We start from the raw sequence: 15,473 nt of genomic DNA on the forward strand, positions 1-15,473 counted from the left end.
CCAATGAACACCTTACTGAGAACTGTGAATCCGAACAACAACTCTGTGTAAACTGCAAGGGCAACCACGCAGCATACTCTCGTGTTTGCCCAGCGTGGAAAAAAGAAAAAGAGATCATCACGCTGAAAGTGACTGAAAACCTTACATTTCGTGAAGCACGGAGGCGACTGACACCAGCGCATACCCGATCCTACTCCGTTGTGGTGCAACAGGGCGCGGCATCACAGCTGTCTTCGGCGCCTGCTGAAGCCACACAGAGTGAGGCTGAAGCAAGGCCCCCCGCGCCCCCGGTGGAAGCAGCTAGTGCTGCTCCACCACCCCCAAAGCGGGCTGCACGGACCCCTGGTTTGGCAGTCCCGAAGACCTCTGCCCACACGGCTAGGTCCAACACTTCAACACCCGTGCATTCTGCACGAACCTCCAGCGTCTCGGAGGAGACAATGGACACAACTGAGGGAGGTTCTCGGCCGTCTACTTCGGTGGTGCGGCGGAACTCCCTTGAAAATGGAAAGAAAGGCAAAAACCGTATCACGGGACCGAAAACGTAGTTTTCACCTGATACAAAAATAACATGGCATTCCTAGTCCACTGGAATTGTAGAGGACTTTTAAATAATTTAAATGACGTGAAAGAAATATTCGCGACTCATTCACCTGCAGTCTTGTGCGTTCAGGAAACAAACTTGGGTCCTAAACATAAGAACATACTGAAAGGATACCAGGTCTTTCGTTGTGACCGAGAGCAGGCGAATAGGCTCTCTGGTGGTGTCGCCATAATTGTGCAAAATGGTATTGCAGCTAAAGAACATAAACTGAAAACTAGGCTAGAAGCAGTAGCTGCCACCATGCTTGTATTCAAAACAATCACAGTCTGCTGTGTGTACTTGGAACCACAACTCACGGTAACACTGCTTGATTTAGAAGACTTAGTAAATCAGTTACCAGAACCGTTCCTAATAGTAGGTGATTTTAATGCCCACTCATCCTTTTGGGGAAGTGAAAAAACTGATGTAAGAGGCCAGATTTTAGAAGATTTGATTTTGACGAATAATGTCTGCTTACTGAATACTGGTAAGCCTACATACTGCTCCCCAAGCTCAGGAAAGATGAGCTGCTTAGATTTATCCTTTAGTTCACCATCTGTTTTTAGCGATTTTAAATGGGATATCATAAACAACCCATATGGGAGCGATCATCTACCTGTACTCATTAGCGTAACATCTTCACCAACTATTATCCCGACGAAACCACGCAGGTGGAAACTTCAGTTTGCCGACTGGGGACTTTTTGCTTCGGAAGCAAATTTAGACCAAGTTTTTTCAGACACTCTTAGTATTGACGAATTGAATGAAGTGTTTACATCCCGCATTGTTAATGCTGCACGCATAGCTATCCCACAGTCCACGGGAGTGGTGAGGCAGAACCACAAAGTATGGTGGACTCAAGAATGTAAGGAGGCAAAAAAGCAGCAAAATAAAGCATGGGGAGTCTTTAGAAGGTACCCAACCCAGGAAAATTTAATAAATTTTAATAAGGTAAGAGCTAAAGCAAGGTACATTCGCCGAAAAGCTGAGAGAGCCTCATGGCAAAATTATGTCTCGTCCATAAACAGCTCCGTAACATCAAAGAAGGTATGGGAGCAAATTCATAAGCTAAACGGGACGTACTCCCCCTACACACTTCCCCTTTTAACAGCACCAGATGTGCAAACAAGCATAGAAGAACAGGCAGATATACTGGGTGAACACTTTGCCAAAGTATCAAGTTCCGCACACTACACACAAGCTTTCTTAAAGTATAAAAACACAGCTGAGAAACAACGACTGCCAACATTTGGTGGCACAAACGAAACGTACAACAGTTTAATTACACTCCAAGAATTAAAGAGAGCTCTTTTGGCTGGTAAGCAGACCGCCCCCGGGCCAGATGATATACATTACGAAATGCTCGCTCATCTGTCTGGTCCTGCTGTAGAAGCACTCCTGAAGTTTTTTAACAAAATTTGGGTATCGGGAAAAATGCCGGGAGCTTGGAAAAAAAGCTTTTATTGTAGCATTCTTAAAACCCGGAAAGCCGCCAACCTCCCCTAGTAGTTATAGACCAATAGCCCTTACGAGCTGTTTGGCCAAAACTTTTGAACTAGTTGTGAATACCAGGTTAAATTTTGTCCTACAATCAAATGAACTTATAGACATTCACCAGTGCGGCTTCAAAAAAGCATGCTCAACAACTGACCATCTTGTCCGCCTTGAAAATGCCGTACGAGAAGCATTTATACACAAACAACACTGTCTTGCTGTCTTTTTTGATCTCGAGAAGGCCTATGACACGACATGGAGGTTTGGAATAATGCGGGATTTAGTAGAATTAGGCATACGTGGAAGAATGCTGAACTGCCTGAATGATTTCTTGACAAATCGTTCATTTCAAGTGCGCCTGGGCTCAACCCTGTCGAGGAATTTCGTACAGGAGAACGGGGTCCCTCAGGGCTGTATTCTTAGCACAACATTGTTTGTCGTCAAAATGAACTCCATATCAAAAATAATTCCAAGGTCGATTATGTATTCTGTTTATGTTGATGACCTTCAAATAGCTTGCACATCGTCCAATGTAACGACATGCGAGAGACAAGTACAGTTGACCATAAATAAACTGACAACATGGGCAGACAGAAATGGTTTCCAGTTTTCACCACACAAAACAGTCGCTATTCTTTTTTCACTCAAACGAGGCCTGCAGACAGACCCCACCCTACACCTAAAAGAAATAAATTTGCCCATACAAAATGAACACAAATTTCTCGGCGTAACATTTGACAAAAAACTCACTTTCCTGCCTCACATCAATATCTTGAAAAAGAAAGCATCCGGGGCTCTAAATATACTTAAGGTTCTGTCTCGTAAACACTGGGGTTCCGACAGGTCATGCCTCCTACAAGTTTATCGCTCCGTTGTACGCTCTTGCTTAGACTATGGTTGCATTGTGTATGGGTCAGCAAGGCAGTCCTACTTAAAACGACTGGATCCCGTACATAATTTAGGTTTACGACTCTCGTCTGGTGCATATAGGACATCACCCATTAGCAGTCTTTATGTTGAAACCAATGAACCGCCACTTACATACAGAAGACTCATGCTCACGTGCTCATACATCCTAAAGATCCGTTCACTACCGAAACATCTGTGCTATCCCACAGTCACGAAATGCCCATCTAGGACACTGTTTAATAACAAACCCCAAGCTATTAGACCGTTGCTCCTTCGGTTTGAAGAGAAATGCCAAGAACTTGGTATGCTGGACACATTACCTGGGACTGCCCATAGAACAAAACAACTACCACCTTGGTATACATTCCCTGCTGTGTGCGATTTTACACTGACACACTTTCAAAAAAAGAAAACACCGCGTGAACACATATTACAGGAGTTTTTGGCACTAAACGAAAAATACAAAGGCTACACCTCATTTTACACAGACGGTTCCAAAACAGCATGCTATGCTGGGAGTGCCATAATACAAGGTAAATGGGAGAAGGTGATCAGACTACCTCAGTGCGCCTCGGTTTTCACAGCGGAGTCTTATGCAATTGCTGTTGCTGTGGAAAGAATAAGGAAGGAAAGCATTCCGAAAAGTGTTATCTACACAGACTCGCTCAGCGCAATCACAGCCCTACATTACAAAAATGCAGCTCAACCCATAATAGGAGACATAATACACAATTTAGTGACAGCAAAAACACAGGGACAGGAAATTAAGTTGTGCTGGGTTCCTAGCCATGTTGGGATCAATGGTAATGAGAGAGCCGATGCATGTGCTGCGCAGGCTGGTAGTAAAACAGTAACACAAGTACATATTCCTCATAGCGACTGTATGAAATTTATACGGAGTAAACTCAGAGAAACATGGCAGTCCTCATGGCATAACGAAACAGACAACAAACTTCACATAGTTAAACCCACTATAGCAGAGTGGGAATCAAGCAAACATGAGGAGCGCTACACAGAAGTCATTTTATGTCGTCTCCGCATCGGACATACACACCTGACACATAACTTTCTTCTAATGAAAGAAGATAAACCGAGATGTGAGGAATGCGACCAAGAGCTAACAGTAAACCACATGTTACTCTCATGTACGAAATTTGAGGTCCTGAGAAAAAAGCATTTTAGGCTGTTCTACGACGAACACATTCCATTTCACCCCAGTCTACTTTTAGGAGAAAACGCACTTGTTAAAATTTCCTCCGTTTTTAGTTTTATCAAGGAAGCAGGGATTCTAAGCAAGCTGTAAAGCTGTTACGTGATGTAACCGTTATTATCCACAAAATACACAAAACCTTCTGTTTGGCGCATGATAGCCTAAGTTGCTTATGTGCCATAAAACACAACACAACAACAACAACAAGAAGTTTCGGTGACCCGCAACTCGGAAAGCGTATAGGGGAAGCTCGCGCTGCAGAACCCATGAATCTTGCGCTCAATCCCCACGCCTTCCTATTCCAATATTTTTGATGAACATCATGCAGGCTTTCGGGCGTGTTTCGCTATACTACATGGCGCAGGTTTCATACCTTAGGGTAGCAGTGGTACTGCACTGGCTAAGTTGCCTATTTACAGAATAAAGGCGTGTCAGCGGATGAAAAACGTAACGCTGTCTAAACGCCTGCACAGTTAGCGCTGGTTGTAAAGTTTAAAAAACAATTGGTCACTGAACATTTTGCCAGTAATGTGGTCACTGACATCGTAATGTACATTACATTAGCTAACTTTGCCAAATGCCAATACATCGAGCCGTTCTCAGATTGGTGGTTCACCCCTTTCCATTTTTTTAATGTGTGATCACCCGCACACTTCTTGGGTCACTTGCCGAAAAAAGCACCGGATCCAGAACACCGCAACTGGCCTGTCAGCAAAATTTCAATTGGCTTCCAAACCAGGCAACAGAATTCGCGTTGGCTGCGTGTAGCCGCTTCATCAACTCTTCATAAACGTTCCAATTGGATGCAACAGCCTTCTTTCTTTGTCACCTACACCAATGTTGTGGGAGCATGGCTGGCTCTACATTAAAAAATAGCTGACTGGTATTCATGGCTGTAAATTTGATGTTGGCCTCACCTTGCTATTACTTGTTCCCAAGCCCAACACGTGGGTTCACCAGTGATGGTCCTGCCCGTCCGATTCACCAATTTTCATTAGACGGCGATGTGAAACCTCAACATTGCTAAAGTGCTCCAAAATTTCTCAAAATGTACGATTTTGTGGCTATGGCCAGGATTTGCACACACAATTCCATAACCAGCAGAAAAATTCCGACGCTCAGGGCTGCCACCGCCAATTGCAAACCGTTTGACATAGGAATAATGTATGCTACGTGAAAAATTGAAGCAGAAGAGAGAATGTGTTTTGTTTCATTTATTTGTTACCTGCATAATCAGCTGGACAAAATCTGGAAGCCTCTCCAAGTAGTCACACAACCACAAACATGCACAAGAACGCCAGTCACGGGAGTAAACCTTTAAAACCGTGGCCCCATCTTTCAAGCCCCCTTGAGCACTCATAGTCACGCAGCCAAGTATTTCCAAACAAACATTTCTGGCTCTGTTAGCAGTTATTCGCAGTCACTGAGTACGGTGTAATTTCTTCATGATAAATGTGAAAACAACATAGATGTACCAAACATTGCACCACAAACATGACAAAGTAACACTGCCCAAAGTGACACAAAGTCACACTGATTTCTGTAACTTGTGTTTCATGAGAGCGTGCCGTTACCTTTCGGGTGTTCGACCTCATATGCCAGGGCCTCGGGAAGCTAGTATTTTTACAAAAGCTATGGCTAGTAGCATGGAAACCCACAGCGTTTCGGCATTTGAAAGTGAGGCATTGACGATTCGTATTACTCCTCGCCATTTAACCCTGTAAATACGCATTTAAAAGAAATTATTTGAGCCGGAAATGGTCTTTTACTTCAGCAATCTACCCTCTGTAGTCGAAAAGACCAACAAAACATGAGCAAGTGAGTACAAATGATTACCTCACTTACAATGTGCAACTGATGGTAGTATATATTTTTTCAGATGACTGGAAGAATTACAAATGATAGACAACTCAACAATGCATTTCTGGACATCACTACCATCTCGCAGTTCTTGTAAAATAATTCTTCCAGTCTTGTCATTTCATGCATAGGTAACTGCTATTTGCACAGGCTGTTTACAACCTCATGGGTTGTAATCAAATTTTCCCTTTGCATTTCTTCTGGGTGAAACAGGATACGTGACGTGCCACTCCTCACTGCTTGCTACCAGCGTTCGTCGTCAGGTTTCATTTTATGCATGAGAAAGGTACAGCAAGTGCATCTTAGCTGCCATCCACAACCGACCACCTGAAGACTAATTCGCATACTGACAAGAAGCACTCCTAATGATTGCCTGCTGGTGCACAAATCCAGCACTGTATGAGCAGCTACCTCCTAAGTTGCGGGGCAACAGAAAGGTAAACAAGGTGTCCTGTAAGTTGTTGCACACAAGCAGCACCACATAAACCAACAGAGCGTACTTCCAAGCTTCTGGGTATCGGAAAGTTAAACAGGGGGCTCTGTAAGTTGCCACACAAAAGCAACAACAACCAAGCGTACTTCCAAGCTTCCGGTCACCAGAACCGTAAACAAAGCACCTTGTCACTCGCCACACATGACCAGCACCACACAAGTCAGCGCACACCGGTTTCATCACAGTTCCTCTACGCCGCTCATTTCATTGTCACTGCAGTCATTAGAGCTGCTGGAGTCGGAACCTAGCGGAATCAAGACGTCGTCGACTCTGGTGTCGATTGCACCATCCCGCTCCCAGGCCTCTTTCTCAAGACGCTCCACATGACCGGAGTCTCGGACCCAGTTTTCGCGAGTCACGAGGGCGATGGCTTCCTTGAGTAGTCGTTCAACTTCAGCGAGAGTGAATGAAGTGTTGTTGACAGCAATATTCCCCTTAACCTGGCTCCACACCATTTCAATAGGGATGAATTCACAGTGGTAAGGAGGAAGCCGAACAAAGTCATGACCAGCAATTATGGCCAGGGCTTCAATCAGGTATCCAAAAAACTTGTGTTTGTTCTAATTAACCAGCCGAAAGAGTTTGGGCTTCAACAGGTCATCGCACCACGGGATGGTTTTTGTAGGGACGCAAGCCCTCTAGGATGTATACCGCAGGCGCCATCTGCTGCCCATACACCGGTACGGGGCGAGAGCTCGTCAAGCTGTCCACAGCAGCTTTTTCTCTCGCCCCGTCATGTCTTATAAAGAACATGAAATAAAATTCTATTCTATTCTAACCAAGACTGAATGTCGGCCTTACATAGTCAAGATAAGCAGACGACAGAATACACTAATATTGGGGCAAGCACAAATACATCAAAACTGAGGCAAACACACAAAAGATTTAAAATGTGGAACCAGTCAGGTGGTTTTCCGAAAGAATTACGCACTACGTACAAACTCCATCGCGAACACAGAGGCGGAAATATGTCGACGGAGCCATAAAAGCACCACGGTCTTGCATCAAAGTTTTTACAGGGAGCGCATCAGTACAAAGAAAAATATTGCAACACCTGGCGGGACACACATTGTAGCTCGTGTAGGACAAAAGTTGTGGTCGTTCTTTCTTTCGTCGGGAAACTGGCCAGGAATCGGGAGCTTTGAGGGGCTTATGTGCCGGCTTCAAAAAATCGCAAAACTATTAATGTGAAAGCCGTGAATGGTACGACCCCTGAACGCGACGGCACGTGAGTGCACCAGCTGCGGTGAGCCCTCACTCTAGGGACGCTATAATGTACGATCGTCGGCTTGCCGATGTAATCCGCGCCGTAAGGCGAAGGGCCGACTGCGAACAAATGCGATGTAGTCGTATAAGTAACAGCAGGTTTTCGCCTTCAAGGCAAGATAGCAGACCCGGGCGAATTTTCCCTTCGCGTTACGCTTGCAGGCGTTTTGGTACGCGGACCAGCCGCGTCACGGGAGCGCACACTTCGCAACCTCCGTGCACTTGTTACTGAGCGGCGGCGATCGGGAGTTTCCTGGCGAAAGTCAGCCACGCGAGACGGTCGTTCTCCACAAATGTGGGTCAAGGGCTCCGCCCGCAGCACCGCGTGTAACGCGTCGCCGTTTGCGAAAGTCGCGATAATCTTCCCGACACGGCCGAGTGGGCTTCGGTTGGCCAGGCGGGCCGAGGTGTCCGCCGTACACGGACCGGCGGTCGTTGTATGGCACCACCGTCGGTTCAGCGAACAGCGCGCCTATGCATACCGCTCGTCCGTGAGACGCCGGTGGCGGTGATATAGTTTTATATATTATGTAAAGCTGCATTCGGGTAGTCGTTTTTGAGCGCTCTGGAGCACTCCGGAAAGCGACTCCGTGTTCAACGTCTCCGTGTTCAAGCGACTCCGTGTTCGAAGTCGAGCGTTCAACGTATGTTCGATTGGTCGTCTCAGTGTGTCGTGCTTTAATCCCGAGTGCCTCCGAATGCTCTGACTCCGAAATGGTAGCGCCGCCGAAATCTGGAGGCGATCGGGTCACGTGACGCCGCCCGCCGCGACTCGCCCATTTCGCTGAGGCCTAGCCAGCGACTTGTTGTGGGAGTATTTCGACATTTTTGCTATTGCTGAAGGCATCCCCACATCATGTCGAAACGGAGACGCCTATCGAGTGCAAGGGAACCGTCTGCGCTGCTTCTGCAGCTCGAAAGCGACGCCGAGGAGAACACCAGCTTGTTGAAATATTTGTTGAAACACCTAGGCCGGCCTGGTTGTTTGCAGCCAGCACCACCGTGGGTTCAGCGAAAAGCGCGCCTATGCACACCGCTCTTCAGTGAGGCGCCGGTGGCTGGCGGTGGCGGTGATAAGAGTTTCATATACTAGTAAGGAACTCGGTGGTGGCGGTAAACGCGGGGTGCTTGTGTACGGCCTTCCGCCGTTCATCGGCGCGGCTTTCAAAGCCCAAACACCTGAAAGGACTTTTAGGGGCGAAGCACCTTAAGACCGAGGCTTGTCCGGCCGGCGTCCGGCGTCCGTGCTCACGGCACAGCACAGTGTAAACCGAAACATCTGTGAACAAAGGTTCCCAACAGGTGAACAAGAACAAACTTAACTGCTCACAAAAGGTTAGAAAGAGAGAGAGAGAAAGAGAGAGAGATGCACAGCACCGTGTAAATCGGAACATCTGTGAACAAAGGGTCCACAAAAGGTTAACAACAACAAACTAAAAAGTTTACAAAAGGCTAGACAGGGAGAGCGAGCGAGAGGGAGAGTGCTCCTGGCGTTTATCCTGACGTTTTGCATTCTGTCTGTGCTGGCCGCAGGCGGACTGCGTACCAGGGCATGGCCCGCGCTGTGATTCTAGCGGCAACACACATGAGTGGATTGGCAGGCAGTAGTGGCGGGAACGCGGGAAAAGGCGCTTATCAGAAAAAAAAAAAAAAAAACAGCTGCGAGACAGGAGCGTCAGCAAACCGGGCATATACCTTATGCCGATGCAGTGCCAAACCCAGGGCAGCCGGAGACGAGGGCATACTGCACTCGAATGAAGGAACGAGTGCAGGTTGCTATCAGCGCGGGGTGATTAGTACATCACTGCAAAAGCAGTTGCAGCATGCATCTTTACACAAGTCGATTGACTGATTTTAGGGTTTAACGTGCCGACGCAACGCAGGCGATGAGGCGTGGCGTAGTGGGGGGTTCCGGATTAATTTTGACCACCTGGGGATTTTTAACGCGCGCCGAGATCTCGTCCACACGGGCGTTTTTCTTTTCGCCTCCATCAGAAAAGCGGCCGCCGCGGCCAGGCATCGAACCCGCGACCTCGTGCGCAGAAGCACAACGCCTTAGCCACTGAGCCAACGTGGCGGTTATGTTTACAAATGTCAATGATTACTGCCCTTTTTCAAATTGTTTCGGAATATCAGAGTGGGGCCGGTGTTTGTCCAATCACTGTACTTTTTTTCTTTTGCAATATACTTGGTAGTACGAGTGTTTCTGGGGAGGCTGACACGTCCTTGCCGTCTGTGCCCAGCTGTTCGAGAAGCTTCGCAAGCTGTACCGGGACCAGCTGGACAACATCGACCTGTTCGTCGGGGGAATGCTGGAGTCGGACGAGGGCCGACCCGGACCGCTCTTCCGCAAGATCATCCGCGAGCAGTTCGAGCGGCTCCGCGACGCCGACCGCTTCTGGTTCGAGAACCGGCACAACGGGTGCGCCTCCTCCTCCCACTCCTTCTCGCTTGGCTGGAAAAAACAACAGTGCTGGAACGGGTGGTTCGTACTTGTGACTTTGCCGGGGGAAAGCAAACACCGCGACGAAGTAATAGACAGCTGTAGTTTCACGTGCGTGCAGAGTTTACGTACGCAAAGGGGAAAAGTATACGTAGCCCACGCGCATGTAATTTAAAACCCTTATAGCAACACGTACGCGATGCACACCGCACGTAGTGCACTTGGATGCACGCGCTCTCCACCCATAGCCGCGCGTTATTTCTGGCGCCACCTACTAATAGACAGACAAACTGCTGTAGCCACTCGTGACATCGCCAGCCCGAATGCCCTCCACAAACGTAACTCTGTCAAGCTTAATAGCTGAACAAGCCCGTCTCTCTGAAAAACAACAGCTGTTTTTCGATTGACACTTTGGGTGAGGATAAGAATGGGCAAACTGACGGAGAAAGCAGTTTAGAACACTATATCGCACCTAAGGACAACCGCCGAAGCTCTTAGCGCTGCGAACTGGGAGGGCAGCGCGCCGTCACGTTAATCAGCATACGTACGGAAGCAACGTAAAAACCGCAGCGCAAAAATTCGAATCTCGCGTACTTCCTTGAGACTCACGTCGACCCTTTGCGCTCTGCGCATTGCGCACTCGTCACCTGTGAAAGCTCTACGTACGTGAAACTAAAACTACAGTCAAATCTCGGTACAACAAACACCACATTAACGAACTTTTCTGGTTAACGAACATTTAAGAAATCCCACGCCGACTGCTTGTAGTTTCAATGTAAAATTATTTCTCCACTACGTACTTCAGAAAAGCGAAATTTTCAAAATAACGATCATTTTATTTAGTTTGGTGCCATCTTAACAACGTCTCAGTACTACGAACTCATATTTTCAAGGCCGGAGATTCTTACATTTCCGTTAAACAATCGCGGCAACCGGAGCCGTATGCTAGCAGACGACACGGCAAAGCGCTGCGCAGAAGAGGACGTCTTGCAACTTGCTCCGCGGAATGCGGAGCCGATGCGAGAGAGAGAAAAAACACAAGGTGAGGAGAAGAGAAAAAAAATGAAGCATGGGTGGCCTTCTCCGTCCAGTAAGCCGCGGCCACGCTATTCGCGCCCCACCCCAAGTTTTTCTACGTTCCGCCGCTGTTCAGGCGGCTTGCTGGATCTTCACGAACATCAGCGGAGCTGACAACAAATGACATTCTCTAGAGCGTGAGCGTTGAGAATGAAGAAGGCAGCGAGGACGGCATGAACGACGATACCTCTGAGGGCGCCGCGGCAGCACTCGAAGACTAGGGCGAGTACGTGACGAGTGACCTGTGGATGTGCTGGACAGCATACGAAAACTCCGCACATTTCCGGGGAAAAAACACACGGCCACTGACTCAGTCCACAGGAATGTGGAAGAGTTGGAGTCCTTCGTGCTAGGGAGCTTGTGCTGCACGCACCTGAAGAAAATTGCCAACTACTTTAAATAAACGCGCATTGTTTCATGATCACTTGTGAATTTTTTGTAAAAAATGACTTCAAGGATGCACTGCTGTACACGTAGGTCATTTTAGGCATTGAAATGCCATTTGTTGTGTTAAATTTTGCCATTTTCGCTACAATGACCTTTCAGAATAACGGTCGCATGAAGTTCGTTATATCGAGATTTAACTGTAGACGGTTTTAGTTTCACGTGCGTGCTGAGTTCCCGTGCGCAAAAATGAAAAGTATCCGTAGCCCACGCGCATGAAGTTCGAAACCCTTATAGCTACACGTACGCGCGCCCTGCGCATAGGGGCGCCCACAAGCACGCGCGCTCTCCCCCCCATAGCCTGACTGAATGAACTTTCGCGGCGCCGGACAACCCACCGGCAAGTGGGTACCCCGGCCTGCGCCAGACTCTCCCAGGGGGTGGTCGCTCGGAAAGGAGCCCTGCTAACACGGCCCGGTGCCCCGAGGGGCAACCGCCCATAGCCGCGCGTACAACCACTAGATCAGGTTTCAGAGTATCGGCACTCTTTTCTGTCATTGTGGCACCAGTGGCTGTTGCGGGCAAGCAAATCCAACTACACTAGCCAACCGATCTTTCGGACCTGGAGGGGAACGAAAAATAGTCCTAATGGAAGAGCAGTCAGAAAATCCGTGAGTCATTACTGCTATGGGACAACTGGAGGCTCTTCGGGAAAGTCCGAAATATCCATTAAAGGGGCACTGACACAAAAGTTTGCATCTTGTTTTTTTTTTGTTGCGATAAGTAGCTAGTGAATTACTTATAACCTGGAGAAACCTTATTTGCTTCAGTGTGCGACGGTTGTTTAATTAGAGGCATTTTCAATGCGGCCAGTCGCAGTTTCGGTTTCAGCGCGTGCCGCGAAACAATGGATTTTGTGGATTTTGTGTGAACAAAGCTTACCACGTGACCGTCGGAGGGATATCACAGAGCAGAGCCGACGTAGCACTGTCGAATCTGCATCGACGGCAGTTTCTGCGAATGCCCCCACGTACTGATCTCGTGAGGCGCTTAATTAAAAAGCGAACGTGGATGTGACGCAGGCGCTGCGAGTGGCAATGCTACCGCGGCTAAAGAACGACGCGCGACGCTCGAGACGGTGGTTGGCAAGACGCGCGCTGGGAGCAGCCGGACGGTCTGCCTACAGGTCCGCCTACAGATGTGTTCGGTTAAGCACTGCGGCGGATATTCGAGTGCCGCTCTCGTAAGCGGTGCAGATGGCAATTTTTAATGCAACCCGCCATCGCATCATTAACTCCTTTCTCATGTAAGCCACCATGGTCGGGATTTGGGGACAATTTCGTGCAGCGGTAACAAGCTATCACTCGAGCTACCTGCGCCGGCCTGGGCCACTTCGCGGCCGTGGCCGCCGCCTGCACAGCGACCGTGCGGCTAGCTCAGTGGACTTTTCGTGCCTCCGGCGCGTTTTCCCATCCAATGGTAATAAAAAGTAATAGAAACAGAGTGCCTGGAATCGCTGTAGAACTTTGGTCGCGGCCAGCTGCCCGATGAGCTGACGAAATTACGGCGCCTCCGCCGCCAACGATCGGGTCGTTGGTTCTCGAGAGCAGAAGCTTCGCCCTCCGGCCCTCCGATTGGAGCGGCGAGCCGGGCGAGCAAGGCGAAAAACGCCGGCAGTGCGGAAGCGGCAAACACAAACTCGTGACGTGTTCGGATGTTGTTTATTTACAAAATATCTGCGGGATGTCGATTGCGCGTGGTCCTCTGCTGGCTGCTCGGTTGCGTTTCGCACACTTTAAAATTGATTTTAAATATGTTCTAGGCTGTATTCGCCTTCAAAATTTTGTGTCAGTGCCCCTTTAAGTCCCAAATTTCGTAGTCGTAAAAAACGGTCGGCTACTGTACTTTATTTAAGGCGCTTTTACTTTATTAATCTGTATTTCACTGGAACGTTTCTTAATTTTTTATTCCGTGCGTTCATATAAGCTTCTGGTTTAAAATTTTTCGTCCTAAGAACCAGTTTCTGCCGCCGGTGGGAGTCAAGGCAATCACGGGACTATGGTCGACTGGCAAAAAAAAGAATGCCGGTGATGGAACCGCGCCACATTCAAAACGGTTGCTGCTGCGATTGCATTATTGAAACCGTCCGCTTTTCGATACAAGATTTTCTTGGGTCACTCAAACTGCTTACGTGCGTCTAAGGTGAAAGCCTGACGATACGTATTAAGACTTCTTTTCTAAAACATTGTACTTGCGCCTTTTTTTTTTTTGTTTTCCTTTCTTTGTCTTTTGGCACGGATTACTTTGCCCGCCTTCCTTTCTGCTATAACGTTTCTGCTATAACGCTATAACGGGCCTGCGAAGAGAAATTTGTTGAAAGGAACGTGTGCCCCCGTGTACTCCCTGAGGGTGTTTGTTAAAATCTGCGGCCGTGTTAACCTCCTTCACCATGGCCGAAATATGCTGCTAAAATTTCAATTCACTAGAACCAGCAGTTTGGCTGGACGTTTCTATCATATTTTAGGCCTTTTCACTTTGTACGTTGCGGAATTAATGAAGCCGGGCTTTGAATTTTACAAGCTGCTTTCCAGGGAGAATTCCTGACACGTGATTTTGGGCTTTCGGTTCACTTACATATGTCCGCTAAAATCTCGTCGATGTACTACCAGGACACGCATATATTAAGAAACATAAAAAGGCGAAATTCACCCGCAAATCGATATTGGTCCCGTAGACTTTGGCTACGACGATGCCCATAAACCACTCATTAGAAATCTATCGGCTATGTGTGTCGCCAAGATCCAGTTCGATATCTGACCGGGCCTGCGAGGTTATTTGGAAATTGCGGAAACACAATTGAGCCAATTACATCAACAACCGCATAATTCCAAAACAGCCCGGCTTAGGAAGCCCCGAAATTTCGAGTCTCGTGTTCACAACTTCTGGCCGAATGTTGATGCATCGGTTGGCCAGTCAGTCGAGCTAGCTGATAATTACCGCTGTCTGGCGCAGTTATCTGCTGTCTCATTCAACAGTTTAGAGTGCAATGAAGCGAGAACAGGTGGTTGTCGTCTGAAAACTCGGCGACGTCAGGGGGTGACGTGAACTTATATGGGGAAGGTAGCATCTCTGGGTTATGATTACGATTAGCACGTATACTGCGCTGGAGGGAATTGTGTAAGGCCCATTGAGCGCTGCCAGACGGTTGTGATTATCTAAATCGGAAATTTGCCTCGTGCGTGTGAAACCGCTGATTTGCTTCCTGTGGTTCTCGTTTAGCCAGAGGCGGATGTTATTCAACTTGAGCTCATCCGTGGAAGCGGTGGGTGCGGCCTGGGATGGATGCCCGGGATAGCGCCCATGCCATCCGTCTCCCGAAGGGGCGGCTGCCATTAATGATAGCTTCTCAGAGCCGCTCTTTCAATAACGTCTCAAGGTCCCCGGGGGGAAAACCAGTGCAGCGGCGCCCGATGGCGCTGGCTGAACTGCAATCGCGCGAGCAAGTTTTTCTATCGCTGCGCTGCTCATACACGCCTTCCACTCGGGCGAGGTCTGTCTGCCGCACAACACGCGGTTCTGGTCGCTTTGTGGTCGGCCTTGGCCGGGACCTCGCGGGAGGCGCGCCGCAGCCGCAGTGGGACGCGTGCAGCACTCGAGGCGAGCCATTACTTTCCATCTTACCTCTACAACATTGACCAGCGCAAAAAAAGTCTACGAACAACCACAGAAAGACGTAGCATGCATAAGCGCCAGG

General features: G+C 48.3%; 1 protein-coding gene across 1 annotated transcript in view; it reads left to right on the forward strand.

Moving 5' to 3' along the window:
- Positions 1-15,473, forward strand: part of Duox (dual oxidase) — a 303,578-nt gene that overhangs the window by 209,987 nt on the left and 78,118 nt on the right. The window contains exon 12 of the mRNA XM_077697674.1: positions 10,059-10,237. Within this exon, the coding sequence (XP_077553800.1) occupies positions 10,059-10,237 (179 nt within the window). The remainder of the gene's footprint in view (positions 1-10,058; positions 10,238-15,473) is intronic.

The sequence above is a fragment of the Haemaphysalis longicornis genome, unplaced genomic scaffold (assembly GCF_048455015.1).
Source record: "Haemaphysalis longicornis isolate Haplotype H1 unplaced genomic scaffold, Haemaphysalis longicornis Haplotype H1 scaffold_2, whole genome shotgun sequence".
In the NCBI taxonomy this organism is placed as follows: Eukaryota; Metazoa; Arthropoda; class Arachnida; order Ixodida; family Ixodidae; genus Haemaphysalis; species Haemaphysalis longicornis.